The sequence below is a fragment of the Rhinopithecus bieti genome, unplaced genomic scaffold, assembly GCF_001698545.2.
Source record: "Rhinopithecus bieti isolate Rb0 unplaced genomic scaffold, ASM169854v2 scaffold_3875, whole genome shotgun sequence".
Lineage (NCBI taxonomy): Eukaryota > Metazoa > Chordata > Mammalia > Primates > Cercopithecidae > Rhinopithecus > Rhinopithecus bieti.
In genome coordinates, this window is record NW_016804422.1 from 1,208,285 (window position 1) to 1,235,658 (window position 27,374).

The following is a 27,374-nucleotide window of genomic DNA, read 5'->3' on the forward strand; positions in this document are numbered from 1 at the left end:
GAAGGACAGAATCTGTCCCCTCCTTCTAGTAGGCAAACCCCAGGCTGCAGTTGTTTCCAGCTCTGACACCACACCATCCACCCCAGGCCTTGATCAGCCACACAGCCGGAGCCTGACCCTCAGCAAGTTCTGGGTCACATACCCTTCAGATAGGGTCAGACCTAGACAGGGCAGCTTAGACGCTTACCCACCAGCACCAAGGCCAGCTCCTCCAAGAGCCTACTCTGAGCCCTGCTGCAAACCTGCTGTCCTCTACTGTCCTCGGCTGCCCTTGGCCTGGCCTTGGCATATGGCCGAGGTGGTGGGCGCCAAGTCTGGGCTGGTAGGCAGCAGTAACCGGAGCCCTCAGCTGCAACTGGCCCGACGCACCTCCCCACCAGCTTGATGCAAATCAATAGTTCCCGCAGCAGCAGGACGGGCCTGGCCCCACTGCTGCTCTCCACTTGCAGCTCAGTTCCACCCTGGAGGCAGGACCACAGCAACTGGCAAGGACTTGCTGTGTGACTTAGCACAAGACACTCAGCCTCTCTGGGGACACCCTTCAGATCAAAACACTGCCCACAAGGGCAGAAACAGACTACATGAGCCAAGAAGAGCCACCACGAAGGGTGAAGACAGTGTGTGGTAGGCACTCTGCAAGGGCCAGGCCTAGGGTAAAATCCTCGGGCTCATGAGACTTTGCTGGACTCTGGAAAGAGGGCACAGCCTCTGCTCCCAACTAAACGTCCCTTCCTCCAGGGACCCCCATGAATACCCTCTGGGCACCTGGCCAACCTCCAATCTGTGCTCCCACTGGACTCAGGTGTCCAAGGCCTAAGCCAAGGCCAGGGTCTGGCACCAGCAGATAGCAAAAAAGAAGCAGAAGGACATGGTGCTGGGACAAGGCTGGAGGTCAGGGAGCTAGCTTCCAGGGCATGGGACACAGTATTCAGTCTGCATGAGCTGCGGCAGGCCAGGAAGATGGTGCTGCCTCTCACCATGACCTATGTAGAGCGTCCAGGCCCAAAGGGCACATGTAGGACTGTGGGCAAGGTGGGGGAGGGGGAGTCCCAGCCCGAGTGTCCTTGGGCTGGAAGGAAGCAGGGAAAGTGGAAACCCCAGGGGACAGGTAGGGAGTCTGGGACCCAATAGGGGAACCAGAGAGGGGCTGGAAGAAGTGGAGAGTCTGAAAGAACCCATGGGTAGGGGGTAAGCACCCCCGCCTGCACTGCCCAGGACTCCGCCAACCCAGATACTCACTCTGGAGGCTGGGCAAATTGGCATCCTCAAGTTTGGTTTTCAGCAGATGTGGCAGCCGTGTATAGCGGTACCCGAAGCCACAGCCCTGTGGAGGTGGGGGTCAGTGCTCAGGTCAATGGGACAGGGCACCCTCTCCCTTCAGCCAGTCTCAGCCACCTCCCCTTGAGTCAGGCTTACCCTCCAGAGCCGCACCAGGATCCAGTTGGTCTGGGCCCAGGGCCGCTGCTCATAGGGTGCCAGGAGGTTCCTCACCATGGCGATACGCCTGTGAGGGCAAGGAGGGGAGAAACATGGGGTGAGGCTGGGCACGGTGCTCGTGGCCAGGGTGTGTGCCCCCCAGGCCCCACTTACTGCTCCTCAGGGATTCGCTCCACAGCCCGCAGGGAGTGTGGGTAGCACACGTAGCTGGCCAGGGCCTGCATCAGTGAGTCTCGGATGTCTGCGGGGAGACGCCGTGCCTCAGTAGGGGCTTTGCATGAGCCCTAGACCCATGTCTCATGCCCACCTGGCCACATTTTTCACAGAAGAAAGCCGACCAGAGGTGCCATCCCATCCCCTTCCTCCTGTACCCTCTGTAGGGCCCCTCACCAGTGCCCACAATGCGTGTGTCGGCAAAGTGTTTGGCGAGAATGGCAGCCAGGCGGGTCAGAGTCTCTTCATAGCCTGCAAGGGTGGGAAGTGAGATGTGTTGGCTAGGAGTGGGGGCTCCAGAGGCAGGCATGTCAGCAGGTTGGGTGGACTTGGGTAGCAGGCTCTACAGCTGGCTCCCAAGGCCAGCCTGGACCCAGGCTGGCATCCGGGGACATCAGGCAAGGCATTCACTGGTGGCTGTGGAGGGGCTAAGGCATAGGCTCACTGTGAGGGGATGACAGGCCCTGGCAGGAGCCCTGACCTGGGCTCAAACCCATCTCAGCACACACACCTGATGAGCAGTCAAAGCTCCTTGGGCACCCACAGTTTTGTCTTTGAAGACAAAGCCTGCACTGAGGCCTGAGGCTAGGCACGGGGTGGGCTAGGGGCTATGACAGCTCACTGCCTGATCCAGACATACACAGTACAGCCCAGCCTGGAATCAGCGGGCTGCGAGAAGCCCAGGTTCGGATGTGGACCCTAGCAGCGTCCACTCCCTGCTGTGATTTACCAAGACAAATCATTCTGCCCCTGACCAACTGCCACACTTTGTAACCAGTGCCAGGGAGTCAGGGTGCAGGGCCAGCTGGCTGCTGGACCACAGCAGTTGCTAATAGCACTAGGAAGGAAGTGAAAGCCAAGGGGTCTCCACCCACTGTGTTCCATCTTGTCTGTTTTCCTTTGCCAGGGAGCTGTTGGCTCTGTGGCTGCAGGTCCCAGGGCAGGGTGCAAACATTTGTTTGCTGCAGGGTGAACCACAGAGGAAGCTCCTCCCCTCCCTGCCCCCCACGGATGTGTGTTGCTGGGCCACAGAGGTCTCAGACCAGGGCTCCTAGGGCTCACACTAGAGACCCCTTTTCTGCTTCTGCCCCAGCCTGAATGGTTCCATCACCTGGGAGCTCCTCCATGCTGTGCACGGGACCAAAGTAATTCTTGAGAGCACTGTAGCTGTTGATGGCCACGCTCAGGTAGAACTCGGGCATGAAGGCAAAGAGAGACCCTGTGCGATCACCGTGCTCAATGGTCTGCAGGCAGACGCGCAGCAGCCAGTAGATGTCCAGCATCTTCTCCTGCAGGAGGCACATAGGGTGCTGCTGGGTTGTGCACCAGTGGGGTCTTGGGCTCATGTCCTGGCCTGGGGATCAGGAAAGGCCTCCCCAGGCCTATGACAGCACAACTGAGACCTGGATTTCAGGAAGCATGAGCAGTGGCTCAAGCAGGGCAATCGAGTCCTCAGCAGGCAAGAGGGACGCACTCAGTCTGGAGGGCGTATTACTGCAACCCAGCCAGAACTCTGGTCAGCATATTCGTAAGCAAGTTGTTTTTTTTTTTTTTTGAGATGGAGTCGCCCAGGCTGGAGTGTAGTGATGCCACCTCGGCTCACTGGAACCTCTGCCTCCAAGTTCAAGGGATTGTCTTGCCTCAGCCTCCCAAGTAGCTGGGACTACAGGTATGTGATACCACATGCGGCTAATTTTTGCATTTTTAGTAGAGATGGGGTTTTGCCACGTAGGCCAGGCTGGTCTTGAACTCCTGACCTCAGGTGATTCACCTGTCTCAGCCCGTAAGCAAGTTTTAGGCAAGAGGGTGCTGTGACCGGAAGTCTGTGTTGAAAAGTGGAGTACAAGATGCGTGGAGGGCCCAAGAGAGCTGGCGATGGTAAGCAGGCAGGCAGAAATTTGATCTGGAGTGCAAAGAAGGTGGTGGGAAGGCAGGGGGCAGTGTGACTGGCGGACCAGAGGTCACAGGAAACAGACAAAACCTGCTGAGGGCCCTGCTCCCCACAATGTGGTTTCCACAGAGTCCATGTCAGGGTCTCACAAAAGAGCCCAGGCAAGAATGTGGCCTCAGGCCCCAGCCCAGACCCACAGCACCTGTGTGTCTTGGAGTGCGGTCAGAGCACCTGGTGCCCTAAAACCCAAGGAGCTTAGGAGAAGATGTAAGCAAGAGGTTAGGGGGTGGGCCTGGGCGCAAACCTAGGCAACGATGATCCTGCTGCTACAGAAGGCCAGGGAAGATTGGTTCTGGCGAGGGGATGGCAATGGCCCCATGAGAGCTAAGGCATCAATGCAAGGGAGATGGAAATGTGCCAGCTGGATTGAGATGGGGGCAGACAGAGACCCTGGTGAGACTATTTCAGAGATGGGGAAGAGCCTGTGCTAGAGAGAGATGAAGGGGAAGATGAAGCAGCTAAGACAGAGAAAGAAGGAGACAGCATAAGTTTTGGGCAAATGTAGAGTCAAGACTGGAGTACAGTGGCACAATCACAGTTCACTGTAACCTGGAACTCCTGAGCTCATGTGATCCTCCTGCCTCAGCCTCCAGAGTAGCTGGGACTACAGGTATGTGACACCATGCCCGGCTAATTTTTGTATTTTTAGTAGAGATGGGGTTTTGCCATGTTGGCCAGGCTGGTCTTGAACTCCTGACCTCAGAGTACCTGGGACTACAGGTATGCATCGCCATGCCCTGCTAATTGATTTTTTTTTTTTTTTTTTTTTTTAAAGATGGGTTGCCCAGGCTGCTCATGAACTCCTGGCTTCAAGCGATCCTCACGCTTCAGCCTCCCAAAGAGCTGGTTTACAAGAGTGAATCTTTCCATTAATAATGGGATTAGAAAGACACAGGTGAGTTAGTGCTGACGATGCGGAGAATGAAGGCAGTTCAACATAATAAAGACCATGTGAAAAGCCTCCATCTAACATCACACTCAATGGCAACAGACTATAATCTCTCCCTCCCTCAGACCAAGAACAAGACAAGTGTGCCACTTTCTCTACTTCTGCTCAGCACACTCCTGGAAATCCCAGCCACAGCAACTAAGCATGAAAAAGAAAGGAAACCACACTGGAAAGGATAAAGTAAAATTATCTCTGTTCACAGACATGATTTTATAAGTAGAAAATCCTAAAAATACACACACACAAAAAAAACCCCAACTAGGATTAATAAATAAATTCAGCAAAATTATAGGATACGGTCAGGTGCGGTGGCTCAAGCCTGTAATCCTAGCACTTTGGGAGGCCGAGGCAGGCAGATCACCTGAGGTCAGGAGTTCAAGATCAGCCTGGCCAACATGGCGAAATCCCATCTCTACTAAAAATACAAAAATTAGCCGTGGGCAGTGGCGGGCATCTGTAATCCCAGCTACTCAGGAGGCTGAGGCAGGAGACTTGCTTGAACCCAGGAGGCAGAGGCTGCAGTGAGCTGAGATTGTGCCATTGTGCCACTGCACTCCAGCCAGGATGACAGAGACACTGTCTAAAAAAAAAAAAAAAAAAATTGTAGGATACAAAATCACTATGCAAAACGAACAAACCTGCAAAGTAATCAAGAAAACAATCCCATTTACAATAGCATCAAAAAAAGAATAAAATACACTGGAATAAACTTAACCAAGGAAGCAAAAGACTTGAAGCTATCTTGAAAACTACAAAATGCTGCTAAAAGAAATTAAAGATCTAAATAAATGGAAAGCCATCCTGTGTTCATGAACTGTTAACATTGTTAAGATGTCAATACCACTCAAAGGAATCTATATATTCATGCAATCCCTATCAAAAGCCCAGTGGTATTTTCTGCAGAAACAGAAATACTCATCTAAAAATTAATATGGAATTTCAAAGGACCTCAAATAGACAAAACAATCTTGAAAAACAACAAAGTTAAAAAAAAAATAAAAAAGAAAAACAACAAAGTTGGAGGTCTCACTTCCTGATTTCAAAACTTACAGCAGGCTGGGCGTGGTGGCTCATACCTGCAATCCCAGCACTTTGGGAGGCCGAGGCAGGCGGATCACCTGTGGTCAAGAGTTTGAGACCAGCCTGACCAACAAGGTGAAACCCCGTATCTACTAAAAATACAAAAATTAGCTGGGTGTGGTGGCGCATGCCTATAGTCCCAGCTACCTGGGAGGCAGAGGTTGCAGTGAGCCAAAATCTTGCCACTGCACTCCAGCCTGAGCCACAGAGTGAGACTCCCAAACAAAACAAACAAACAAACAAAAAGATATGCAAATGGCTAATAAGTGCATATAAAGGTACTATTTGCTATAATATCACTAATCATTAGGAAAATGCAGAACCACAATGAGGTACCATATCCTACCCATTAGGATTTACTATTAAAAAAGTACAAACTGCCAGATGTGGTGGCTCATGCCTATAATCCCAGCACTTTGGGAGGCCGATGCAGGAGGATTCCTTGAACCCAGGAGTTTGACAACTGGGCAACATAGTGAGACCCTGTCTCTACCAAGAAAAAAACAGGGCAGAAAATAACAAGTGTTAGTAAGGATATGTATGGAGAAATTGGAACCCTCATGCACTACTGGTGAGAATGTAACAGGCACAGCCACTGTAGAAACAATATGGTAGTTTCCAAAAAATTAAAAAGCAGAATTGGCTAGGCATGGCGGCTCATGCCTGTAATCCCAGCACTTTGGGAGGCTGAGGCTGTCAAATCACCTGAGGTCGGGATTTCAAGACCAGCCTGATCAACATTAAGAAACCCCATCTCTACTAAAAAAAAATACAAAATTAGCCGGGCATGGTGGCGCATGCCTGTAATCCCAGCTACTCAGGAGGCTGAGGCAGGAGAATCACTTGAACCTGGGAGGCAGAGGCTGCCATGAGCCGAGATCGCGCCATTGCACTCCAGCCTGGGCAACGAGAGCAAAACTCCACCTCAAAAAAAAGAAAAAAACAAGTAAAAAATGGCCGGGCGCAGTGGCTCAAGCCTGTAATCCCAGCACTTTGGGAGGCCGAGACGGGCGGATGACAAGGTCAGGAGAGCAAGACCATCCTGGCTAACACGGTGAAACCCCGTCTCTACTAAAAAATACAAAAATCTAGCCAGGCGAGGTGGCAGGCGCCTGTAGTCCCAGCTACTCGGGAGGCTGAGGCAGGAGAACGGCGTAAACCTGGGAGGCGGAGCTTGCAGTGAGCTGAGATCCGGCCACTGCACTCCAGCCTGGGCGACAGAGCGAGACTCCGTCTCAAAAAAATAAAATAAAATAAATAAATAAATAAATAAATAAATAAATAAATAATTAGCCGAGCATTGTGGTGCGCGCCTGTAGTCCCAGCTACTCGGGAGGCTGAGGCAGGAGAACACCTGAACCCAGGATGTCAGCTGAGCTCGCACCATTGCACTCCAGCCTGGGCGACAGAGTGAGACTCCATCTCAAAAAAAATAAAAAATAAAAATAAAAAATAAAATAAAAAACAGAATTACCACGTGATACAGCAATTCCACTTCTGGGTATATAACCAAAAGAATTGAAATTAGGGTCTTAAAGAGATCCTTGCACACCCATGTTCATTACAGCATTATTCACATTAGCCCAAAGTAGAAGCAACTCAAGCGTCCATCAACAAAGGACTGGATACACGAAATGTGGTGTCCATACAATGGAATATTATTCAGCCTGGAAAATGAAGAAATTCTGACACATGCTATAACACGAATGAAGCTTGAGGATATTATGCTAAAGCCAGACACAAAAAAACGAATAGTGTATGATTCTCCCTAGATGAGGTGCTTAGGATAGTCAAATTCAGAGACAGAAAGTAGGATGGTGGTTGCCAGGGGCTGGGGAGGGGAGAACAGGAGGTTTTGTTTAACGGGCACAGAATATCAGTTTTGCAAGATGAAATGAGTCTGGAGATGGGCTGTACGACAATGTGAACAGACTTAACACTTAAAAATGGCTATCGGCCGGGCGCGGTGGCTCAAGCCTGTAATCCCAGCACTTTGGGAGGCCGAGATGGGCAGATCACGAGGTCAGGAGATCGAGACCATCCTGGCTAACACGGTGAAACCCCGTCTCTACTAAAAATACAAAAAACTAGCCAGGCGAGGTGGCGGCGCCTGTAGTCCCAGCTACTCGGGAGGCTGAGGCAGGAGAATGGCGTGAACCCGGGAGGCGGAGCTTGCAGTGAGCTGAGATCTGGCCACTGCACTCCAGCCTGGGTGACAGAGCGAGACTCCGTCTCAAAAAAAAGGCCGAGGTGGGAGGATCACACGAGGCCAGGAGTTCGAGACCAGCCACGCCAACATAGCGAAACCCTGTCTCTACTAAAAAATACAAAAATTAGCCAGGCGTGGTGGCACGCCTATAATCCAGGAGAACTGCTTGAACCCAGGAGACGGAGGTTGCAGTGAGCCAAGATCATGCCATTGCACTCCAGCCTGGGCAACAGGGTGAGAGTCTGTCTCAAAAAAAAAAAAAAAAAAAAAAAAGCTAAGATGGTAAATGTTATGTCACACATATTTTAGCACAACTAAAAAAAGGCAGAGAGATGAGAGGGAGAGGGTCTTGAGAAGACAGTGTGGGAGAGGGCAGCCAAACTTCTGAGGGAGGTGGGCAGGCAGGAAATCTCAGGACAGAAGGGAGAGGAAGTTTTCGGCATGGGGCAGTAAGCACAGTCATCCAGGGTAGCAAGAGAGTCGGGAGTGGGAAAAAAGTGGAGGTGGTTTGGGTTTTGGGGAGGAGCCATGAGAAGAAACAGCAAGCAGAGATGATAGAAATGGGGACCCCAAAGGCCTCGATCACCCAGTCATGCAGGGGTACACCCAAGAAGACAGCAGATACGCTGAACTGGGCACCTTAAGAGATCCTCAGGGTACTCACTGGTGGGGGAAGAGATGCCAGGAGAGGCAGGGAGAGGAAACAAGTCCAGAGGGTCTGAGGCCTGGGGGTAAAACTTCAGTCACAGCAGGAGTGCCCCATCCATCCATCTGTCCATCCATGTATCTGACCAGGCTGAGTGCCTTGGGAGGGCAGAGGCTCGTCTTTCTGATTTATTAATGTGTGTGTGTCCCTAGTGTCCAGGACGGCACCTGGCACACACCAGGTTTTGGGTGCATGTTATTGAATGAATGAGCAAGTGAATGAGCGAGTGAGTAGAGAACAAGCTAATGGCCTTGGGTGGTAATGAGTCAGACAGAGGCAGACACAGAGGGTGGGGTGTGGCTCCGGGAAAGACTGCAGAGCCCCTGATGCACTGGGAGAGAAGGAGGGGAGCCAAGAAACTGGGAGGGGGTGGGAGCAGGGGAGGCCGACATACAGAGCTTGTTCCTCGAAGGACAGGTCTATGAGGCGTACTGGAGGTCCAGAAACAGCGCTTCCTCAGTCCACAGGACATGAGGGGTACAGGGGACATGGCATGGGGTGATGGAGTGTGAAGTGGGAAGGGACATGTGTGTGCCAGAGGCCCGCGAGGGCAGAGGCATCAAGGGCCCTGGCACAACCTGGCCAGACAGTGAGGTCGGGGAGGGGCAGCTGCAATACTGGCTCACCTGGGAGTAGACAGTGGCGTGGACCCAGGCAAGACGACGGCTCAGGTGGTCCAGCTTTTCTGAGAAAACCTTCTGGCTCTTCGTCAACTCTGCAAGGATGTCCTTCCTCTGGCACCCAAGGGGAAAGGAGGACAATCAAGACATGGCCCCATGCCCACGTCCACCCTGACCCTGCAGGCAGCCTAGGAAGGGCCCTCTAGTGCCTGGAGCAGGCAAGGGATTGGGCTCCATTTTTCAAAACCTTCTTCTGCCACTGACCCTCTGGTGACTCTGAGCCAGCCTCAGAACAGGGCCATGGTGGTCCCCTCATGCCATAGAAGTGAGGCCCAGCTGGGGGTCTGTGAGCCCCTGGCCAGAGCACCCAGGGACCTGATATCAGAACCACTGCTCCCCCAGCTGCCAGGCCCAGGGATCTGCTGACAAGTGGGGGTGGGTGGGAGCTGTCAAGGAAGCTCAGCCTGGACACACTGGGCCCCACCTTCCTAGGCCAGGGCAGCTACAGCAGAGGGCTCCGGAGGGTGCAGCGGAGCCAGGCCCCGCTTCCTGCTGACTCTGCAAGTGGCCGAGGAAGCACTCAGGGTCAATGCATAATTTATGAGGAGACTGGGTGTGCTTCAGCACTTATTGGGCCCAGGGGGTGGGGGGCACCTAGGCACAGGCCACACTGGTGATAAGTGCCAGGCCTTGCTGCCAGCCCCACTCTCACTGGCGTGCTATGGCCAGGGTTAGGGTGGGGATGAGAACTACCAGGGCAGCCCCCAGAACGAGACTTCATCTGTGGTTACTCATACGAGTAAGCAAGCTGCCCCCCACCTAGACTATGTGGGCCTTACCCGCTTGGGGCACCGGCGGAGCTTGTCCTCTGTGTCCCTCAGTGCCATAGCGTATTCATTGACATCATCGGAGACACCCACCATCTACACAGCATGGGACCACGTGTCCAGAGTGCCCCTTGGGCACTTCATCCAGGCTTCTTCAGACCCAGTGTGGACCCCAGCCCTGCCAAGGTCCCAACCTGAGGCCCAGGGCGGTCCCATTCCCACAGCAGTCAGCAGGTCAGACTGAGGCAGCAGGAGCAGAAATCAGCCTCACTGAGGCATGTGCCCCCATGCACGGTCTTGCACAGGCAGCCCTGCAGGCCCATGTGCGCACAGGCATGCACACACACCACCAAACACACACAACACCCCCCACCCAATGCGGGGTCCAAGAGTGCACGACCTTGCCCAGCTGCTGGTGTACGCTGAGGTTGTACATCATGACTGCCCCATCTAGGACTTCCAGCAGCGAGTTCTCGGTGAGGGGCTGCTCAGGCTCCTCGGGGGGCCGCCCCAGCAGCAAGCCCTCGTTCCAGTGGCTACCTTCAACTGGGGAGTTGGGGAGGGCAAGGTCAAGGGTAGGGCCATCCCGGCTCTCCTGAGCCTGCCTCACAGCAGGAGAGGAAATTGTCTCTCCCATTCCTGTGCCCAAGGAGGGACCCGCAGGGAGCCCATGGGGGCATGGGGGGTGGGGGTGGGGTACAGGGCAAGGCCTGCGGTACCAGGACCTATTTCTGTGGCACTGATCTGCCCTCAGAGTGTGATTCCTGCACTCCTGGGATGCTGCCAGGCCACAGGGCTGGGAGGGCATGGGGTGTATTTTGGCTTTGCCTGGGGCAGGGATTGTACACTGTCGAAGGGTCCTTTGAGGACCTGCCTGACCCCACCCAGCACCTACTGTCCTCACGGGTCCTCTGCTCCACGCTCAGTGTGCGGACCTTCACTTTCTCCGAGGTGCTCAGAGGCCGCCGTGGGGTCATGAGGCTCACAGCCGCTGTGCTGAGGAAGCGGTTGGCTCGGCCCAAAGTTGGAGAACTGAGCCAGCTAGGCCGGGGCAGGGGCAGTGGCCCCCCAACAGCCAGGGCCTGCATGGGGCGCTGCAGTGAAGAAAGGAGGCCAGGACCAGGGCTGACTCAGGGTTCCCTTGGCCGCAGGGCTAGAGAATCATGAGGGAGGGTCCATGCCTCCACCCACAGCAAGGAACCAGCTTGGTGAGAAACCCCTTGCCTGCATGGAGTGGGAGGTGGCCCTGGATGAGACCCCTGCCCACAAGATACAGGTAAAGCCCAACACAAATCCCACCACCTGCAGCCACTGCGGCACCTGGGCCATAGCTGGGGCTGGCTCCTCATCCTCGTCTAGGTCATCCATGGTGGTTGACTGGAGCTCCAGTGGGTCGATCACAATGTTGGCTTTGGAAGCAAGGTCATCTGGGAGGAAGAGCAGGAGGGTTCTCAGGCCAGTGGTGGTACAAGAGGCCACAGTGGAAGTGCCCCGGATGGTAAGAGAGCCCAGCACACTGGGCAGGAGGCCTTGCACAGCCCGGTTTAGCACCGTATCTGCCCCTCACCCCTCTGCCTGCTCCACCCAGCCTTCACTCTGCATCTCAAGGGCCCCGTCTAGCCGCCACTCAGTAGCAGGAGGCCTTCCCCATCACACCCTTCTTTTTCATTTATTTTCAAATTGACTTTCTGTTTTTTCTTTTTTTTGAGACAGAGTCTCGCTCTGCCGCCCAGGTTGGAGGTGCAGTGGCGCCATCTCGGCTCACTGCAAGCTCCGCATCCCGGGTTCACGCCATTCTCCTGCCTCACCCTCCCAGGTAGCTGGGACTACAGGCGCCCGCCACCATGCCTGGCTAATTTTTTGTATTTTTTTTTAATTAGAGACAGGGTTTCACCATGTTAGCCAGGATGTTCTCGATCTCCTGACCTCGTGATCTGCCCACCTCGGCCTCCCAAAGTGCTGGGATTACAGGTGTGAGTCACTGCGCCCAGCCCAAATTGACTTTCTTTATTCTACATAGATGTAAGCCCATCATGCCCTTCCTGCCAGTCCCCGGTTTTGTTTCCCAGGACCTCCTGCTCTCCAGGGCCTCCCCTACTCTGACTACTCAATAAACAAAAGGAGATGCCAGGGCTGCTTCATTCTGGGCACTCCCAGTGGGAGCCAAGCCTCATCCCAGGCTCATCCCCACCTCCATGCTGACAACTGACCCCGCCTTTGCTGCCTCCAACCCAGGCCTTGCTCCCTGCTAAACGTGCTGTGTCCAACACAGAATTTCTCATCTCCACCACCTCCTGCAGCTGCTCTCCCTGATGGAGCCCCATCCACACAACTTCTGGCAGGAAGCCTGGGGTCATCCTGACTCCTCTCCTCCACCTGTGCCCTCTCCTACCTCCCTGGGGCAGGCCCTTATCTCCTGTGTGTGGACACCTGACCTCCCTTGTCTCTCAGCCCCTACACTCCGGTGTCCACACTGCGGCAGCCAGAGAGGTTCTGACAGCACAGACACACATTCATGCCTGGCTCAGGGCCTTGCTCTCGCTGTGCCCTCAGCCCTGCACCAGAGCAGCTTGTGCTCATCCCTGAAGGCAGCTCCGGCAGCACCTGCACACCCCAACCACACCTCACCAAGATCCCTGGTCCCCTGCCAGGCACGCCTGACCCCTATGGCATGGATGCTGGAGGGAAAGAGAAGCTGCCCAGATGCGGGGCAGGTGGATCAGTATCTCCCAGCCTGAGTGGGTGGAGAGACTCGGGCACCCTCTGGTGGCCATAGGATGGCTCAGCATCCACAGCTGAGCAGGCTCAGGGACAGTCCCCCACCTGGCCCCAGACCTGTTCTCAACCCACAGGACTGCACACACCTTTGAGGGTCTTCCGCAGGTGCGAGAGGAGGCCCCCCAGACGCTGTAGGTCAAAGTAGTCCACTTTGCCATTATAGAAGACCTGGGGAGGGATGTAGGCCTCTGCGAGGAGTTGAGGAGGCCAGACCAGTGGTCAGTGCCCAGCAGGAAGACCCTCCCCACAGCCCTCCCCTCCAATCTGGCCTAGCACAGCCTGGGAATTCTGGGCTTGGCCACCCACCCACCCAGGCAGACAGAGGAACCAGAGCCCAGACCTCCCCTACCTCCTCCCCACCCCTGCCATTTCAGGTCAGAGCCAGCAGCTGCATAACTTGGGGTCATGGGGGTACTCATGGCAGCTGTTCACTTGGGAGAAGCAGAAAGGCCCAGTCTCAGCCCTGTGGGATATCCCCCAATCCAGGGCAGGTAAGGCTCCCACTGACCCTTGGGGATTCAAACACAGGGACCCCCCAGCACCCATCCAAGGCAGCCCTATAAAGGACACACAGAGAAATGGGGGGTGAGGACCAAAGAAAAGAGCCCATAACGGTAAGAGCCCGTGGGACAGTCAGAGCTAACACGGGATCGGCAGGCCTGCAGGGCTCTTGCTGCCCCAGTGGAGAAGCCCCCTGTGGCTGGGTAGGACTCAACCAGGCGGGATGCTGGGGACAGCTCCACAAAGTCCCCAGCCTCAGCTCAGCACTAACATTAGGGGCTACCTTACGCCTGGCTCCGTCTAGCCTCACTGACCTAGGCCCCAGTGCCACTCACCCTCACTGAAGGAAGCATGGGGATTGGAAGCCTTGTATTCATCCCAATAGTAGCGCAGGGCAGAGATCAACCGGTGTAAGAAGCAGACCATATACTCAGGGGGGCAGAGCATGGGCATGTTCTGTGGGCACCAGGCATGAAACATGCATTAGTACCAGCCCAGAGCCTCGCTCATTCCTCATCCAAGGTCCTGCCCGAGGGTCAAGGGTTTAGCAGGGAGGGAAAAGCAGCAGAGAAAAGCTTGGGGCTAGGCAGGGACAAGGCAGTCCGAGAGGCACCAGGTGCTGAGGGCGTGGCCTGTGTAGTGCAGCCAGGGGTCCACAGTGGGCTGGCCTGGAGGACACCTACCCCCCGGCCACTGGCGTTCTCCTGCAGAAACTTGCGAAACTTGGTCAGGAAGATGTACCTAGAAGCTTCGCCCTTTGAGGGAGGGAAAAGTGAGGCTGTGCTGAGCTGAGAATGCAGGCCCAGACTGGGCTGGCTCAGTGATGCACCTTCCCCCAGCCCCTGCCATGGGAACCAAAGCCAGTTCCCACCCTCTGGGTCTTAAGGCCCAGTGCAGCATCCCCCCCCCAACAGGGCCCCACCCAGGGCTCTGGGAGTCGCTCACCCCATTGTCATCTTTATTGTCCAGCAGCAGCTTCAGGATTTGGACCTGTAGTTCTTCCACCACTGGAGGTAAAATGAGGAACATGGCCCTCAGGCTCATGGGTGGATGGGGAGCAGGTTTGGGCCAGGGCTCCACCACCAGGGTTCCCCGAGTCCCACCTAGACATGGGCACCTCCAAGCGCCCTCACCTGCATACACACACCTCCCACCCTACCCTGTGCCCAAAGCAGGCTGACCTTCGATGCGCTTCCTGAGCCGCTGGCAGCCCCGTTCGTAGGCTCGCCGCCGCAGCCGCTCCTCTGCGGTCTCCTCCTTCATCTCCGTGCTCTCTTTGCCCTAGGCAGGGGTAGCGGGTGGAAGACAGCAGGGTCACCCGGGACCTAGCCAGGCCTCGTTCACTCAGAACACCCACACCCCATCCCCAGGGCTCCAGGGACCAGGGCCAGTGAAAAGGTCTCATGCTAGGTGCCTGGTGGCCAGGTGCCCAGGCCAGCCCTCACCATGACCTCTGCTCATCCCACTTGGGGTGCACCCACCTCCCTACTGGAGCGGTGGGGCCACCAGGTGGTGGGAATGAGCTCCTGCAGGCCGGCCTCCTCCACACGCAGGGGGCTCTTGATGTAAAAGAAGACGACAGAGCGGAGCACGTCGAAGCTGGTGGGTGTCAAGGCAAGGCTCTGCTTGCCCAAGGGCACTGTGCACACCCTCAAGAGTCCTCCCCGGGAGCCCATCCCTGGATGTGCCTACCGCAGCTCTCCCACCACCACAGGGGCATGCTGCTGCTATGTGTCTGACCCCCAGGGCATGCTCCCTGACAAAAAGCTGTGGCAGTTAAGCCCACCAGGTCCAGTACAAAGCAGGTGCACAATAAGGGCTTGTCACAGGAACACATGACTGTCAGACAAGCTGGAGAGAGGGCCTGGGGGCCTTTTCTCAAGCCCCAACTCTGACCTCTGTGTCTTCCAGCTTTGTATCTGCCTGCTGGAGGCTGGAAGACCCCAGACCAAGAAAAAGGCTATGAGCTCAGGCTTCCCAGTCAGGGGCTCAAAGCTATGCTCTCTCACTCACTCACGCAGATCTCAACAATTCTGGGAAGCAGGAAGAGCTGCCTCCTTAAAGATCTTGCAGGAATCCCCAGTGTGGAACATGAACAAAAGTGCTGGGCTGTGGCTAAAGAGGGCAGGCCCTGTGGCCCCTCCCACACCTCCACATAGCCCGAGTCTGCAGTCATTCGAAACCCCCTGGCTAGGATGGCCGGCCAGGTTCAGTCCTTTGCTCTCTCGTCCTTGCTCTGTAGAGAAAGTGCCACATGTTGGGCAGCTCTGGTCCTCCTGATCCTCCCAGGGGACCCCTGGCCTGATGGACACTCCCCTTCCTGGCCTCTGCTGAATCCAGAGGGCACCCCATGTCTGGCCTGCCTGGCAGCAAGGAAAGGATACAGAACGTTGCTGAGCAGAAACTTGCGGGACTTCTCATGCCTCAGGATGGCGATAGTGAGCCGCAGGTAATGGATCTGTGGAGAGGGGGTGTTCAGAGTGGACAGGCGAGTCCCAGGGGAATCAGGGCAGGGGCAGGGGCTCCCACCTGTAGGCCCAGGTCTGGGACGATGGGCGAGAACCGGTACAGCCGAAGCAGGGACATCATCAACTGCTTGAGGCAATCTTGCACCTCGTAGTCCTGGGGGAACAGATGCCAAGGCAGCCATGATTGGGGCCTTTTCCAAGATTCTCCCTGTATTTTCCCGACCCCAGTGAAGATTGACTGCCAGGCCTGAGGCCTGAGGTCAGGAGCCTCACCTCCATGAAGAGCCACAAGAGGTCCAGGACCTGGTGCACCACGGACTGTGCCTGTGCGGGTGTGCCCTTCTCCACGACGCCCAGCAGGAAGTTCATGAGCACAGCCTCCACCAGGTACACCTTGCGCTGCACCAAGGCCAGGCACTGGTGAGGCAGCAGCTTTCCACTCTGGTCAAGGCACCCCTGCCCTGGCACATGGCCGAGGCAGAAGCCTCAGGCACAGAGTCTTGAGCCACTTGAGCAACACCAAACATAGGTGAGCCCTTCCAGGGTCTGACTGAGGGACAAGAGGGCCATTGCCCCGTGGCTCCTCTAAGGCTTGGCACATGCAGTTTCCTTGGCCTGTGATGTTATTATCCTTCGGTCTTCCTTCCAGGACATCCCCTGATGCCCTTGGTTGGCAACGTCCCCGTTTCCCTGGAGGACTGACTTTGAGGTCTGAGGGGCCTGGTCACATGGGGCCCCCACCAGGTAATGCTACGGGACCTCGGGCACCTCAGCACCGCAGCCCCAAGTGAGGGCACATCTACCATGGGCGTGTCTAGCATGGCCTGTCTCCTCCCCTCCCAATGCTGCTCACCAGGAGCGGTGCGAAGCGATGGAAGATGTGGGCCAGTGTGAGGAGGACGGTGGGCTGGCCCTGCAACCGCCACTTGGAGCTCTCCTTGTCCAACAGCCGTCCCTCCTGTGTGGAGGGGGGAGGAGGGAGAAGTATGAGGGGCAGGAGGCTGTGGAGGTCCCCCAGCCTGCCAGGCTCAGACCCCAACTCACCACAGGATCCAGCTCCACACTCAGCACTGCCCGGAAGCAGCCCAGCAACCTCTGTGCCCGCACCAGGTCAGCACTCGGTGGGTCCTGCAGGGGCCGGTAGCCCGCCACTGGGTAGGTGCCAGAGTTAAGCCAGCAACGCCTTATCTGTGGCTCAGACATGCCCACTCCCTCTCCACTGCCCACCCCCCCCCCAGGGGCCTGGGCTCTAAGGCAGGGGTGGTTTGCATCACAACTTGCCCACTTATTCTCCCTAGGGAGGACACTTCACATTCCTCATCTGTTCAACGGAGACAAGGGCACCCAACCAACCAGGCTACTGCAAGGAAAGTTGTCTTCGACAACATGGCCCCCCACTAACTCTGCAGCAGCCAGGGCCTGCCACCAGCCCATGGCATCCCTGCCCTCATCCCAGCTTCCCCAAGAACTTCTGAGCAGCCCACAGCCATCTTCACAAAATGATATCGCAGAGGACGGCTGCCAAAGTTGAAGGCCACGGACTCCTTGAAAGAGAGGCTGATGGCTGGGAAGTAGGCCATGCCCAGGCCCCTGGACAGGTTCTCAAAGGCAGTGCCCAGTGATACACCATTCCTGGGGAGAAGGGTGGGCCTGTGAGCCAGTGCTAAGGATGTGGCTGCCCACCCTCAGGCTATCAAACTCAGCCTGGCCCCTTACAGGGCCCAGGAAACTGGGGGCAGTCTTGGGAGGCCCCAAGGACCAGGCCTGGGCATAGAGATAGGAAACTCACAGGCAGAAGGACAGAGTGCCATCATCCAGGTCGATCAGGCAGCTCACGATGTCCCCCGCTGCCCACGCCTGCCATGAGAGGAGGCCTCATCAGATGCACAGAAGCCCAGCAGCCTGCTGGCTCTGAACCCCAGCTGCATTTCCAGAACCACCCAGGGGAGACTGGCCACAAGGACAAAGGACCTGGGTCCCTGACCCTTCCCTGGTGCCCTATAGTCCTTATGGCTGCCCAGTGGCTCCAAATAAGCTGTAGTGACAGTCATGGGGCGGATGACCCACAGGCGCTTGGCTCTCACCTTGCCATAATTCGTCGTGGTCACGTTCCACTTGCGCACGCGGTTGCCATCATAGGCATAGGAGTTGTGTGTATCTCCAACCCCCTCCTAGGGAGGAAATGCCTGTGAGGTCCCTGGTGAGGCAGGCAGGGGCTGGGCTACAGCCCACCAATCACCAGCCTTGGACGCATATGGCTCTAGAGAAGGGAGCAGATGATCTGAGGGAAAGAGTAACAGGTGTTCTCTGAACTAGGGTGCCTGGGATGGGGTTGGACATGTTTCTTCTCCAGAGGGTAGTCCAGGTTGGTTAGGGTCCTGGGCAGTTCTGAGGGGATCCAGAGACCTGATGAGGCCTGCGGCAGGAGAAGCTCTCCCTGGGCCCAGGGAGGGGTCCCCTCCCCAACTTGTACCTCCTGGTTGAAGCGGCAGCTGATGGTGCACCAGCCGATCTGCATGAGCCCCTGGGAGGAGATGAGGACCTCGTAGACCCATTTCCCTGGAAAGAGCTGAGTTAGGGCCACGAGGTGGACAAAGACTGCCTCTTGCCTCATGCCTGGGCCCTTAAACTTTCTCCCAACTACCTAGGCCACAGCAGGGTAAGGTCTCACCTTTGTACACGCATGTGGTAGAGCGGATGGTGCCAAAGTTGCTGTGTCCAATCACCTAGGTGAAGAAGAGGGGTGGTGGGCTTGCTCCCAGGCACACAGAGCATCTCCCCAAGGGAAAAAGACCCCATCCCCAACTGAGCCAGCCCTGGTGGTATTTGCCTGTGGTGGCCAACACTGCACTGTGCCTGAGGATGGTGGGAGGGGGTAGGCTTGTATCAGGAGGGATCCTGGGCCAGGGCAGGATGAGAGAGGGACTGAAGGCTGTGCTGGGAAGGGCTGGGGGCTGAGGCCACATCAAGACTGTTTCAGGGCTTGGCGGGAGAGTTTGAGGACTGAGAACACAATGCTCTGGGGTCATGGCAGGGCAAGTTTTGGCTGCAGCCCCATCAAGATGAGTAGAGAGACTAGGGCCACATCAGGAGGAGCTTGGGGCTATGTCAGAAGGGGATGGACCTGGGTCTCCAAACCTCACCCTCACTCACCCCCAGCAGGTCATCATCCACCAGGAGAAGCCCCTCAAAGCCACCTGTGTGGTCCAGGACCACAGTGGATGGGCCAAGCCGCCCTTCAACCTGTCCTGAAAAGAGGAGAGGTGGGGTCAGGCAGGGAAGAGCATTTTACAGGATGCATAGGGTGTCCTGAGCTCACCAGATGTCTCCAGGTCCCCTAGGTCCCAGCTCTGCAGCTCCCAACCCCACTACAGAGGCGGCCACATACCCTGGCTTTCCTCCTCTTCATTGTCCACCTGTAGCAACTGGTCCAAATGTTCTGGCAGGTTCTGGAAGTTCAGGGGTTTCCTGGGGAGAGTGAGAAGCTGCCAGGGGTCCACAAGTCCTTGAAATCAGCCAGATGACACTAAATCCCATCCCTTCCCCTGAGCTCACAGTGTGGCTGCCTAGACTCCACAAAAAGGGCTGTGCCTAGTCCTAGACTCTGGCACGCAGGAAGGAGGTCAGAAGGCTGAATTCTCCACTAAATTCAAAAGTATAATCAGTCCAGGCTGGGCGTGGTGGCCCACGCCTGTAATCCCAGCACTTTGGGAGGCCAAGGCAGGCTGATCACCTGAGGTCAGGAGTTCAAGACCAGCCTGGCCACATGGTAAAACCCCATCCCTACTAAAATACAAAAATTAGCTGGGTGTGGTGGTGCGTACATATAATCCCAGCTACTTGGGAGGCAGAGGCAGGAGAACCACTTGAACCTTGGTGGGGCAGAGGTTGTAGTGAGCCGAGATCATGTCATTGCACTCCAGCCCGGGCAACAAGAGTGAGACTCTGTCTCCAAAAAAAAAAAAAAAAGTATAATCGGTTCAACATGGTACACTTCAGGACTGTCAAAAAAAATAGGCCAGGCGCGGTGGCTCACGCCTGTAATCCCAGCACTTTGGGAGGCGGGCGGATCACAAGGTCAGATCGAGACCACGGTGAAACACTGTCTCTACTAAAAATACAAAAAATTAGCTGGGCGTGGTGGTGGGCGCCTGTAGTCCCAGCTACTCAGGAGGCTGAGGCAGGAGAATGGCATGATCCCGGGAGGCGGAGCTTGCAGTGAGCAGAGATCGTGCCACTGCACTCCAGCCAGGGGGACAGAGCGAGACTCAAAAGAAAAAAAAAAAAAATAGGGGCCGGGTGTGGTGGCTCACGCCTGTAATCCCAGCACTTTGGGAGGCTGAAGCGAGCAGATCACGAGGTCAGTAGTTCAAAACCAGCCTGGCCAACATGGTGAAATCTCAACTCTACTAAAAATACAAAAAGTAGCTGGGCTTGGTGGTGTGTACCTGTAATCCCGGCTACTTGGGAGGCAGAGGCAGGAAAATTGTTTGAACCCAGGAGGCAGAGGTTGCAGTGAGCCATGATAGCGCCACTGCACTCCAGCCTGGGTGACAAAATAAGACTCCAAAAAAAAAATAAGTCTCCAAAAAAAAAAATATATATATATATATACATAATATATTTATATATTATATATAAGTATATACACATTTTATATAGTATATAGTAGCCTTCTCTAAGTCTTAATTCCTTCATCTGTGAAAACAGAATAATGGCTTATGTCAGAGATGCTGTGAAGAGCCCAGGGAATATCATGTGCTGTCTGCACAGCACATAACCTGCCCACTCTCAAAGGTGGCTGTGTTGATGATGTCTGGAAGAAGGCTGGGAGAAATGCTGGTTCCCAAAGTGATCAGTACCAAGGCTACCTAGTCCGCCCTTGCCCCTAGGCCTGTGGTTCCTTTGGGGACAGATTCCAGTCTCGCCACCACCCAGCCAGGGGAGTCTGTGTTGAATGGGACATGTCCTGGAAGTATGAAAGGCTCAGCCCTCTGAGCTGCTGGATGGCTTTGTCCTGTACCCGCCAGTCCATAAATGGTCAGCAGAGCACATGTCCCACCTACTCGAGCCAAAGGAGTTGGGAAAAATCTGTCTGGGTGGCCCCCTTATCCTCTCAACACACATGCCTAGAGGGAAAAGGGTACTGTCTAATGCCAGCCAGTGCTGTCCTGAGTTCAGCTCCCAAGAATAGCAGGGAGTGGGGTGATGGTAACCAGCAGGACTCAGGCAGAACGGAGGCCCATTACACACCTGGCTACCCACATGCTGCCACCACCTGCTCTTCCACCTTTAATGCCAGTTTCTCCCTACTCATCCACACAGACAGAAGGCTCTGGAAGGGAACGAAGATGGGACAAAGCACCCTGACAAGGCAGCCACTACCCAGGCTCAGGGATCACATATTCCCCCAGTGTAAGTCACTCCCAGCCCTGAGCCGTAGGAGTGGAGATCCATAAAGGCCCCTCCCCACTCCTGCTCAGTCCCAGGCCAAGGCCAGGTGGTGGCTATGCAGTCGGGATGCTCAGCTAGTGGCATAGAAGGCTAAAGCCAACCCCATCTCTGAATACCCCAGTGGGCCCAAGGATAAAGTAGCCTTCCTCAAAAGCAGTTATAGGCCAACCATGGTGGCTCACAGCTGTAGTCTCAGCACTTTGGGATGCTGAGGTGGGAGAATCACTTGAGCCCAGGGGTTTGAGACCAGCCTGGGTGACACAGGAAGACCCTGTCTCTTAAAAAAAAAGAAAAAAAATTAGCTGGGTGCTGTGGCATGTGCTTGTGGTCCCAGATATGTGGGAGGCTTAGGTGGGAGGATTTCTTGAGCCGGGGACTTTGAGGCTGCAGTGAGCTATGACTATGACATAGCGAGACCCTGTCTCAAAAGAAAACAATTAACAAGCCCACACTTGGGATGGCTACTCTTGTACCTGACCCCAAAAGTCGTGTGCCTGATCCTGAGAGCAGACTGCACATATCTGTGGGCAGTCAGCCTGAGACAGCCACCACTGAGTGCCTGCAGCGCTGCCCATTTGGCCAAGACTAGCAACTTGCCTGACCTTTCTGGATCTCCTAGGCTCCAGTTCAGGGCCCTGAAACCCCATAACCACTGACTGATGGCCCTACCACCTGCTCTCTCTCCTGGCAGCCACAGCAGCAGCAGCAGCAGCAGCAGGACCATCTCTGGTATCACATGAGATAGGGATCAGATGGCTCTGGGAACAGGCCAGGACTGAGTATGGGGTGGGGGTGGGCAGGAACTCTCTGCAAGCAGGAACTTTCTGACCACCACAGCTACTTAAATAGAACAGGTAATGATGCTGCCTTTTGGACCTGACTAAAGAGCAGAAGTCGTGAAAGACAGAACAGCTAAGGCTGCAGAGGGGGTGAGAGACAGGGACAACCGTGCCTCACTGCAGGGAGGGAGAACCTACTTGATCCTTTGAAGAAGTAATCTGGCAACAGTCTTAAAAGTGACTGCAGTTCAAACACTCTAGCCACATAACTCCAGCCCTGGGCATCCTCACAGCATTGTTTACAAAAGCAAAAGTCCTTCCAAACTAGGGCAGTTGTATGGGCCACAGCAGACCCCCGGCCCTAAAGACGCTCAGTAAGATAAATTGATAATGTGGAAAAATACTCGCGGGATAACATTTGATGATAAAAATAGGATGCAAACTTCTATAAACTTTTGGAAGTGAGGGACATGTCCATTACCTTGATGGCAGTGATGGTTTCATGGGTTATATGTTAACACTTATCAAATTGTATACTTTAAATATGTGTAGTTTATTGTATATTAATCATAGCTCAATAAAAATGTTTTAAGAACTGAAGGTGACAAATTTTTTAAAAGTTTTCTATACAGCATAATCTGAACTACATACATTATGAGATAAAGAAAACAGACATGAAGTTAAAAAGCTTCTGCAGAGCAAAGTAAATGATCAACAAAGTGAAGAGACAGCCCACAAATGGGAGAAAATATTTGCAAACTACCCACCTGAGAAGGGATTAATAACCAGAATATATAAAGAACACAAACAACTCTATAGGAAAAAAACTAATAATTCCATCAAAAGATGGGGAAAATATACGAATAGGCATTTTTCAAAAGAAAACATATGAATGGGCTGGGCGCGGTGGCTCACGCCTGTAATCCCAGCACTTTGGGAGGCCGAGGCGGGCGGATCATGAGGTCAGGAGATCGAGACCATCCTGGCTAAAATGGTGAAACCCCCCGTCTCTACTAAAAATACAAAAAAATTAGCCTGGCGCAGTGGTGGGCGCCTGTAGTCCCAGCTACTAGGGAGGCAGAGGCAGGAGAATGGCGTGAACCCAGGAAGCGGAGCTTGCAGTGAGCCGAAATCGCGCCACTGCACTCCAGCCTGGGCGACAAAGTGAGACTCCGTCTCAAAAAAAAAAAAAAGAAAAGAAAAGAAAAAAAGAAAACATACGAATGGTAAACAGGCATATGAAAAGGTATTCAATGTCACTGGTCATCAGAGAAATGCAAATCAAAACTACAATGAGATATCATCTCACCCCAGTTAAAATGACTTATATCCAAAAGACAGGAAATAACAAATGCTGGCGATGATGTGGAACAAGGGAACCCCTGTACGCTGTTAGTGGGAATGTAAATTATGATAGTGCAATCACTATCGAGAACAGTTTGGAGGTTCCTTAAAAAACTAAAAATTGGCCAGGTGTGGTGGCTCATGCCTGTAATCTCAGCACTTTGGGACGTCAAGGTGGGAGGATCACCTGAGGCCACGAGTTCGAGACCAGCCTGGCCAACATGGCGAAACCCCATCTCTACTAAAAGTACCAAAATTAGCAGGGCGTGGTGGTGTGTGTCTGTAATCCCAGCTACTCGGGAGGCTGAGGCAGGAGAATCGCTAGAACTCGGGAGGTGGAGGTTGCAGTGAGCCAAGATCATGCCACTGCACTCCAGCCTGGGCAACAAGAGGAAAACTCCGTCTCAAAAAAAAAAAAAAAAAAGCTAAACTAAAAACTGAGCTACCATAAGATCCAGCAGTCCCATTGCTGGGTATATACCTGAAAGAAGGGAAATCAGTATATCGAAGAGATATCTGCATTCCCATGTTTGTTGCAGCACTGTTCACAATAGCCAAGATTTGGAAGCAATCTAAGTGTCCATCAGCAAATGCATAAATAAAGAAAACATGGTACATATACACAACGGAGTACTATTCAGCCATAAAAAAGAATGAGATCCTGTCATTTGCAACAACATGGATGGAACTGGAGGTCACTATGTTAAGTGAAATAAGCCAGGCAGAAAAAGACAAACATTGCATGTTATAACTTATTTGTGAGAGCTAAAAATTAAAACAATTGAACTCATGCAGGCAAAGTACTGGATGGTTACCAGAGGCTTAGAAGGGTAGTAGTGTAGGGCTTGTGGGGAGATGGGGATGGCTAATGGGTACAAAAAAATAGAATTAATAAGACCTATCTGGTAGCAGAACAGGGTGACTACAGTAAATAATAATTGTACATTTAAAAATAACTAAAAGAGTATAACTAGATTGTTTATAACACAAAGGATAAATGCTTGAGGGGATGGATACCCCATTTCCCATGATGTGGTTATTATGCATTGCATGCCCTGTATCAAAGTATCTCAGGTACCCCATAAACATATATACCTACTACATACTCACAAAAATTAAAAATTAAGAATGTTAACACAAAGAAACAAAACAGAAAAGAATCACATTTGAATGGTCATGCTAAAATAACAAGATAGCAGGTGCTTTTCCTTCTTTTTTTTGAGACAGGATCCTGCTCTGTCACCCAGGCTAGAGTGCAGCGGCATGCAGAGGCCAGCTCACTGCAGCCTCAACCTCTTAGGCCCAAGTGATCCTCCCACATCATCCTCCCTAATAGCTGGGACTACAAGTCCACGCCACCATGACCAGTTAATTTCTATATTTTATTGTAGAGATGGGGTCTTGCCATGTTGCTCAGGCTGGTCTTGAACTCCTGGACTCAAGCAATCCACCCACCTTGGCCTCCCAAAGTGCTGGGATTACAGGTGTGAACCACTGTGCCTGGCCCTCTGTCTCTTAAGTTTCTGCTAAAATGTACTTGTAACTTTTATACTGACTACACTTTAAAGTATTAAACTTGTAAAAAAAAGGCCCTGGAGGAGTTTGTTCTTTACAAGATCAGTCAGAAGCTACAAGGGGGCAGGCTGAGGCCAAGGTGTGGGCAGGTACATACAGGGCCAGATGCTGGGTGTGGAGTAGGTGCCAGGTGCTAGCTGGGCATGAATGTGCACCCACTCCCTGACCTCTGCTCCCTGATTCTCAGAAGGAACTAGCACTGCCTGGAGACAGGAAGAAGCAGACAGAGTATGCAAGGCAGACTCTCTGGCCAAAGATCTTGCAGCCAGGAGCACAGTAAGAACAGAGTCTAAGCCTATCTGTCCAGAGCCCAGGCTCCCTTTCCCTACAACTGCAGCCTCCCTGCTCTGGTCTGGTCCAGTGGAGTGAGGAGGAGCCACCCACCCAGCCATACCTGTTGGTGGCTGCTGGGGGTGCATGGTCAGAAGAGGAAAAGATGCGATTCAGGTAGTCATTCAGCAGCTTCTCCTGCACAATACCTGAGCCACAAGTCAGAAGGGAGAAAAGGGCCACATGATCAGTGCAGCTCCTGGCCCCTGCTGGCCCCAGAGACTTCTGGTCTTAGGCCAGCCACAGATGCAGCAAGGCCTGAGGCCTTTGTCCCTTCCTTCTCCTCCCAACAAGAGGAGCCTCCTTCCTTCCCTGCCAGCCCTTACCTGTGACCCTGGATTTCTCAGCATCTGAGGTCAGCCTATAGCTCTTGCGGGAGAAAGACATGCCGGCCCCCTTGGATGCCATCCTTCATCTCTCATGGGCAGCCAGTGGTCCTGGAGGCTGAGCCAGACACAAAGCCTGTCTACTCAGGGCCAGCCAGGGGCCCCCAAACCTGACCTCAGTCCTGCCATGGCAGGAAGGCTTGGGAGCAGGTGAGGCCAGGGGCATGCACATTAACACATAGGGCAGGGGAATGCAGGGGTCCCCAGCTTCCTACACAGGGAGGGTAGCCGGGGTCTAGGCCCATGTGACAGGGACCACTTCTTGTTCTCCAGTGTCCCTATGCCCAGCACAGGGCTGGGCAGAGAGCAGGTACCAGATATATTTTTGCTGAACCGTAACTAAATGTCTCAGCTCTGTGGAAATTAGAGCAAAATGTCCAAAGTGAGGTGTCCTGGGGCACAGCCCCTGTTTCCATCTCAGTTGTAAGCCATCCTGAGTCCAGCTCACAACCAGAAGCAAGAATCCTACACATTCCCCCAAGTGCAGACCACCACTGGTCTGGTCATCTCTAGCCATAAGTCCCACTTACTCCCCACAAGGCTGGAGGCTCTTTCCTCAGCCCTGGGTTCCTCCCTTCTTTTATCCATGGTCCTGATAGTTCCCCTGTTTCCACTCACACATGGGGCCTCCCACCTCATCCAAGCACCACCTTTGCCCAGCCCTCATGGCAAACTCCACTGGTCCTCCTAGTGCATCTATCCCTCATATCATGTTGCTGCTACAGCTGCTCCAGAACCTGCACTGAGTCCCTGGTGCTGGCCTCACTGATGTGTAGCTGTGCTGTCCAACACAGCAGCCATCATCCACATGAGGTTACTTAAATTTAAAGTTTTAAAAATTAACAATTAGATTTCTCAGTTGCCTTAGCCACATTTCAAGAGTTCAATGACCGCATGTGGCTAATGGTTACTCTATTGGACAGCACAAAGGTAGAAATTCCCACCACCATATAAAGTTCTATTAGACAGCGCAGTTCTAGAGTTTCCCTCTGCAGCACTGCCTTAGCCAGCACTCCCTACTCTGCAGCTCAGTCTCTTATCTCACCCCAAACAGATCCTCTACTCCCGCCATAAACCCTTGTGGGTATGCACCACGCCTGCCCCTCGGGAAGGTGGTTTTCCCGACCTCGGGCCCTCGGTGGGCGTCCGTGATCGGTGCCCCTTCATTACCAGAGTAGTTGAAGGTCTGATTAAACGCAGTCATTCATTTGATGAGCAAACCTTCGAGACACCCACTCCGGGTGTCAGTTGCTGAGGACCCAGGTGAGAGACGGACCTTGTCCCCGCCCGGGGACTCCCTGTCACGGCTATCCCATCCAGCCCCGCCGGGGTAATCGGGCTCAAAACCTAACCTACTCCGTCTGGGAGCCCAAGGACAGCGAGGGCGGGGCATGGCTCCCCCAAGTCGCCCCCGCCTGGCCCCAAGCTCCAGAGGACCTGCCAGAACAGCTCCCGCTCGGAGTTTAGCACCACGATCCTTGCGCTGCAGCTGCCCTCGCACTGGACTAGCCTGGACCGCGAAGGGAGCAGCCGGAACCCACCAGGCTCAGAGCCCGGCCGCCCCTCACTCACCCCGAGCCTCGGCAGCCGCGACCCGGCTCACAACATCCGCCCAACCTCTTGGCTACGGCGTCCGTCCAGGGCCAAATCACGCGCACGCTCGCGCGCAGCGCCTCCAGCCGCGCACGCGCACTGACCCGAGCCCAGCCTCCGCTAGTGGACCCCCTCCAGGGCCTCCCACAGGGTTGTTCCAGGCCTCAGCTTTGC

General features: G+C 54.2%; 1 protein-coding gene across 2 annotated transcripts in view; it reads right to left on the bottom strand.

The window, feature by feature from the left end:
- Positions 1-27,276, bottom strand: part of RNF123 (ring finger protein 123) — a 33,536-nt gene extending 6,260 nt beyond the window's left edge. Inside the window, exons 1-31 of one of the 2 annotated variants that reach the window (XM_017868058.1) lie at positions 27,180-27,276; positions 25,548-25,665; positions 25,286-25,370; positions 19,128-19,207; positions 18,893-18,987; positions 18,411-18,465; positions 18,213-18,298; positions 17,824-17,910; positions 17,529-17,596; positions 17,246-17,371; positions 16,784-16,898; positions 16,593-16,697; positions 16,013-16,138; positions 15,801-15,893; positions 15,656-15,729; positions 14,753-14,870; positions 14,453-14,552; positions 14,217-14,278; positions 13,955-14,026; positions 13,607-13,727; positions 12,857-12,958; positions 11,313-11,419; positions 10,888-11,086; positions 10,393-10,538; positions 10,005-10,088; positions 9,172-9,279; positions 2,762-2,939; positions 1,828-1,902; positions 1,591-1,678; positions 1,417-1,504; positions 1,240-1,324 (exon numbers count right to left, since the gene is read on the bottom strand). In XM_017868058.1, the coding sequence (XP_017723547.1) occupies positions 1,240-1,324; positions 1,417-1,504; positions 1,591-1,678; positions 1,828-1,902; positions 2,762-2,939; positions 9,172-9,279; positions 10,005-10,088; positions 10,393-10,538; positions 10,888-11,086; positions 11,313-11,419; positions 12,857-12,958; positions 13,607-13,727; positions 13,955-14,026; positions 14,217-14,278; positions 14,453-14,552; positions 14,753-14,870; positions 15,656-15,729; positions 15,801-15,893; positions 16,013-16,138; positions 16,593-16,697; positions 16,784-16,898; positions 17,246-17,371; positions 17,529-17,596; positions 17,824-17,910; positions 18,213-18,298; positions 18,411-18,465; positions 18,893-18,987; positions 19,128-19,207; positions 25,286-25,370; positions 25,548-25,629 (3,010 nt within the window). In that variant the 5' untranslated portion in view covers positions 25,630-25,665; positions 27,180-27,276. The other variant, XM_017868059.1, reaches the window with a different exon arrangement.
- Between the last annotated feature and the right edge of the window lie 98 nt (positions 27,277-27,374).